Source organism: Notothenia coriiceps, unplaced genomic scaffold (genome assembly GCF_000735185.1).
Source record: "Notothenia coriiceps isolate Sejong01 unplaced genomic scaffold, NC01 NC01_scaffold00004386, whole genome shotgun sequence".
NCBI classification, from domain to species: domain Eukaryota; kingdom Metazoa; phylum Chordata; class Actinopteri; order Perciformes; family Nototheniidae; genus Notothenia; species Notothenia coriiceps.
In genome coordinates, this window is record NW_011337087.1 from 9,938 (window position 1) to 14,728 (window position 4,791).

The following is a 4,791-nucleotide window of genomic DNA, read 5'->3' on the forward strand; positions in this document are numbered from 1 at the left end:
AACCATTCTTTAAAAGAGAAAACAAATCAAACCCACCCTATACTTTTGGAAATTAATGTAATCGTTATGAACACAAAGTGACACGTGACGTCTGATGTCTGGCTCGATGACACGCGTGGCTGTGTCCTCTTTCCTGACTCATAATTAATGTAAGACTAAATGAGAGGTGAGGGAAATCCCTCCCCCAGCAGGGTGGGGTGATGGCGGGAGTGTCCGAGCTGCAGGAGTCACAGTCTGGAGGAGATGAAGTTCAGGACGCAACACAAAGTGGATGTAAAGAGAAACCGTGATTGGAAACGTTTATACGGGAGAGGACTCTATAACGACTTTGCATTTACGTCGAAGATATCCCATTTTTGGCAAACACATAATTTGCATCAGTGCATCGATACGCAGGAAAGATAAATACTTTCCAAATAACTTCAACTATCGTCCATCAACCGGGATGTATAGATGAGACAAGTTATTCCATTAGGTAAGTTCAATTACTCTTATCTGCAGCAGTATCAGTCATTGAAGACACCTTTCCTACTAGCTTACCTGCTGGTCCATAACAGTTCATCATTCAATTCAACTTTGGGAAACGTTTCCAAAACAGGAAAGCTGAAATCGCAAAAAACCCAACTAATTGTTTCAACTAAAATAGTGTTTAAAAGTGTTTACATTTTGAAAAAATAAGAATACCCAATAGTTCCACATCCTTGTGTATTTATTTATTAATCTTGGATACACCTCCCACATCAAGATTAAATGACATGTTAAACTTCTGGATACATTTGTAAGCTTTTACATCGAGATGTTTAACAGGCTACACTCAGAGATTTATCCAATTATGGTTGTAGTCAATCATACTTATAAACATGTATCGCACATGATGTATTAACAACAGTAACTGCCACAGCTGTTTGTTTAGTATTAACATGACGATAACAAAGTAGTTGTAATCTTATCTACAGTTTATTCTCCTTATACAAGTCTGTGTTATTTATATTCTCTTATATGAAATCTGCTACCTTAGCTAGGACAATAAAGGAATGAAATGTTAGTTGTGCAGTTTTTTGTTCGATATGCACCTTTTTAAATAATACTTTTATATGTAAGAGTCCTCCTATGTATATCTTTCTTAGATAAAGTATCCAAAATGTTGTTGAATGTAACTTTTGTGACTTTAAAGTGTTGAAAATAACTTTTAAAAACATTTTCTCTATCTTGCAGCTCTTTCAGGAGGCTGTAAGATGCCAGCTGTTACCCTGCCAGGTTAAGCATCTTCTGCTGTGTCCAGTGTTGTGGCGCCCTCTGCTGTCTGACCCAGGAAGGCCAAAGAAAGGCCAGTCAGGATGGGGAACATAGTGGAGGAGGGGATGAACACTGTCATCGTGAGACACTACAACAACTCGGGGAAGTGGGAACGGCCTCGCAGCAGCGGGACCTGCAAGATGGCCGTGCTGCTCTTCATCTGCTGCCTCATCGTCCTGGAGAACGTCACGGTGCTGCTGGCTCTCTGGAGGAACAAACGCTTCCACAGCCGCATGTACTTCCTCATTGGGAACCTGGCGCTGTCAGACCTCTTGGCCGGCGTGGCCTATGTGGTCAACATCTTCACCTCGGGACGCAACACCTTCTTCCTGACCCCGGTGCAGTGGCTGGCCAGAGAAGGCAGCATGTTCGTGGCCCTCAGTGCGTCCACCTTCAGCCTCCTGGCCATTGGGATTGAGAGGCACATGACTATGGTGCGTTTGCGTCCCTGTGAGACAGCAGGTCGCGGGAGACTTCTTGGACTGTTGGCAGCCTGCTGGGTTGTGTCAGTGCTGCTCAGTGCCTTGCCCAGCCTGGGGTGGAACTGCCTGGACAATATGGCCTCCTGCTCCACCGTGCTGCCGCTCTACGCTAAGAGCTACGTGGCCTTCTGCATCAGCGTCTTCAGCGCCCTGCTGGTGGCCATCATCATCCTGTACATCAGGATCTACCGCCTGGTGACCTCCAGCGGCCGCAGGGTGAGCAGCCAGTCAGAGCACTCTCTAGCCCTGCTGAGGACAGTGGTTATTGTTCTGGGAGTGTTTGTCATGTGCTGGACGCCCCTCTTCCTCCTGCTGCTGCTGGATGTTGGTTGCAGCCCAGATAAATGCCCCGTGCTCTTCCAGGTGGATTGGTTCATCGCCCTGGCTGTGCTCAACTCGGCCCTCAACCCTCTGATATACACTCTGTCCAGCAGGGAGATGAGGGCGGCCTTCTTCAGGCTGCTGTGCTGCTGTCAGAGCAGCATGGAGCACACAGGGACCGTCGTGCTGGGAAACCCCAACCTGGGAACAGTCGTCCCCACAGCGGAGAACAGCAAGACCAGTGCAGGGGGGGGCAGTGGGCCGGGGAAGACCACGCTGCAAAGAGGGAAGGTTCTCACACCTAAGCACTCAGAAAACAAGAATGGAGACCCCTCAGCCACTGCTCTGCCACTCCCCTCTGGACCTGCAGACCTGCTCTCAGCTGTGCTCGTGAAGGCGCTGCCGCCACTCAACAACTTCTGAGTGGAAGCACATTGTGAGGGGTTACAGTCACACAGGAGTAGACTTAGTACTAGGGCTGGGCGATAGGGATTAAATACAATATCACAACATCTCTGATCAAATACATTCGATATTGCGATGATGATGTAGACTGATGAAGACCATTGGTGCTTTCATAAAGTATTTACACAATGAGATTTTTATGAAATAATCATTGTTTATGTGGATATAATGTCTAAGTGGCCTTAATAGAACAGCCAGAAACAGTTTGGTTGGTTCAAAAAATGACATCACTTAAAGTGCATGTTGTAAAGCCAGCAAATGACAAGTTATAATAATAAAGATAACTAATGTAAGATATCTATTATATCTAGTCTCATATCAATGAATTGCCCAGCCCTACCTTGAACTGACATTGTCCTGCTATCAGCCACTTTTTGTTTATGCACTATGGATCGGATGAAGTAATGATATTCAGATAAAACCAGATAAATGCAGATAACAATCTAGATCATTCAAAGCCACTATTTATAACAACTCAATGATATCATTCACAACACCAGAGTTACTTGTTTTTGTCTAACACAATGATTTATGTTTCACATTTCAAAACTAACAAGCACAACAGTTTCATGGACATGGGTTAAAGCAAGCACCAAATTAAATATGTTGTCCTCATTCATTTCTGTGAAACTTGGTAATGTTTTAAACAACAACACTATAATTAATTGTATAAATGTCAATGTGTTTATTTTTACTATGTCATTATAATCAGAAATGATCACATCGGAGCGCTTGTTTTTCATGTGCCATATGCAAATACTCTACCTGTAATACTACCTGTATTTTGCATTACACCTTTACTTTGTAAATTATTTATTTTCTGTGAAAACATTTCCCGTTTTTAACACTATCGGTATACTTGTCTAGTATACTTGTTTGGTATATTTTGTGTGCATAAAACCCTTCATGGTACTAGGATTTGGGTAGGATTGAGATGCACTGTGAGAGAAATCCTAAGATGTGTTTGTCTGACCAGCGGCCTCATGAGGCTGTGAAACTCATTACACAACAGAAATCAAAAGTGTTGGAAGAATAAAACATGGCGAGACAACATTGTTATTTCCAGAGTCTCACCACTAATGGACAAGCGAGTAAAGACTGTCTTGAGGGTGGTGCTACAGGAAAAGTGATTTACTCAAATCAGTAGGGTTTAACTTCTGTACTGTATGGCGGCCATTTTTTGCCATTTTAGGCTCAGTTCTAGAAGTTCTCTCTCAGTTCTATTTCTAGAACTGACTCCTTTTCCATTTGTCTTTACTCTGTCAGCATCATCTACATAAGCCTGGCTAAAAACAACAGTCATTGACATGTTTGCTTCTCATCAGCACATCTAGAAACCACTCACACGTCAACTAACCACTATAGCGATAGGAGTGCTGGATGTGAATAATTTAATGGTGGTATACTGCAAATGAAATTTCTGCCTAGGGTGGTGTAGTGCCTGATACCGTTATATAGCAAATAAAATAAAGTCCTATTCCCTTTTATGAGATTTTCATACGTGTCCTGTTTTTATATTAAATCGATGTCTTGCCTGCTTTCAACCCCCTTCCTCTCATCCTGTGTAACCGTGTCATTGCTGCTCCTCTGCAAACATTATCAGAATAAATATTCAGGCAAACCAGGGATAGTGATTTTGTCCGTATATTTTGTGCGCCAAACGAATGGTAAATGTTTGCTCGGATCAGTCAGTTGTAGCCACATGAAAGCCTAAAGGGACAGTTGACCAAAAAATCGAGAATACATATTTTTCCTCTCACCTTAGTTCTATTCATCAATATAGATTGATAAATGCCAAGTGTTGAAGGTACAGTATTAGATAAAGAGATGTTGGCCTTTTCTTTTGTTGTAAATAAACTGCTTAATTCATTCTAATGACCTTTGGTGCTTAAAGCCTATAAAAAAAAGACATCTGAAAACTCAACGGGAATGTCTCTCTTCAGAAATCATGACACAGTTAATGCATGTTAAACACACAAACATAAGAACATTAACAATAGTCAATTCACTTTTTCTCAATGGAGTTATTATTTACATTTGAAAACTAAAGGAAATATTTTTTCCAGAAGTCATGACCTTATAACTTATAATAATCTACAGTCCTTTTCGGAGTGGTTTCATTAAGGACCTATTTTATTTCTACCAAAACACACCATGCTTGTGTCAGCATTAGATTTAAAGAGACCCTATTATGCTTTCACTTTCCAGTAGTGTGTTGTGTAGGTTT

At 41.9% G+C, this 4,791-nt stretch overlaps 1 protein-coding gene across 1 annotated transcript; it reads left to right on the forward strand.

Annotated features, from left to right (window-relative positions):
- Positions 1 to 227: 227 nt before the first annotated feature.
- s1pr3a (sphingosine-1-phosphate receptor 3a) lies at positions 228 to 4,051 on the forward strand. Its single transcript, XM_010767441.1, has 2 exons — positions 228 to 475; positions 1,216 to 4,051. The coding sequence occupies exon 2, from the start codon at positions 1,338 to 1,340 to the stop codon at positions 2,520 to 2,522; it is 1,185 nt and encodes a 394-aa protein (XP_010765743.1). The 5' UTR covers positions 228 to 475; positions 1,216 to 1,337; the 3' UTR covers positions 2,523 to 4,051.
- The last annotated feature ends 740 nt before the right edge of the window (positions 4,052 to 4,791 follow it).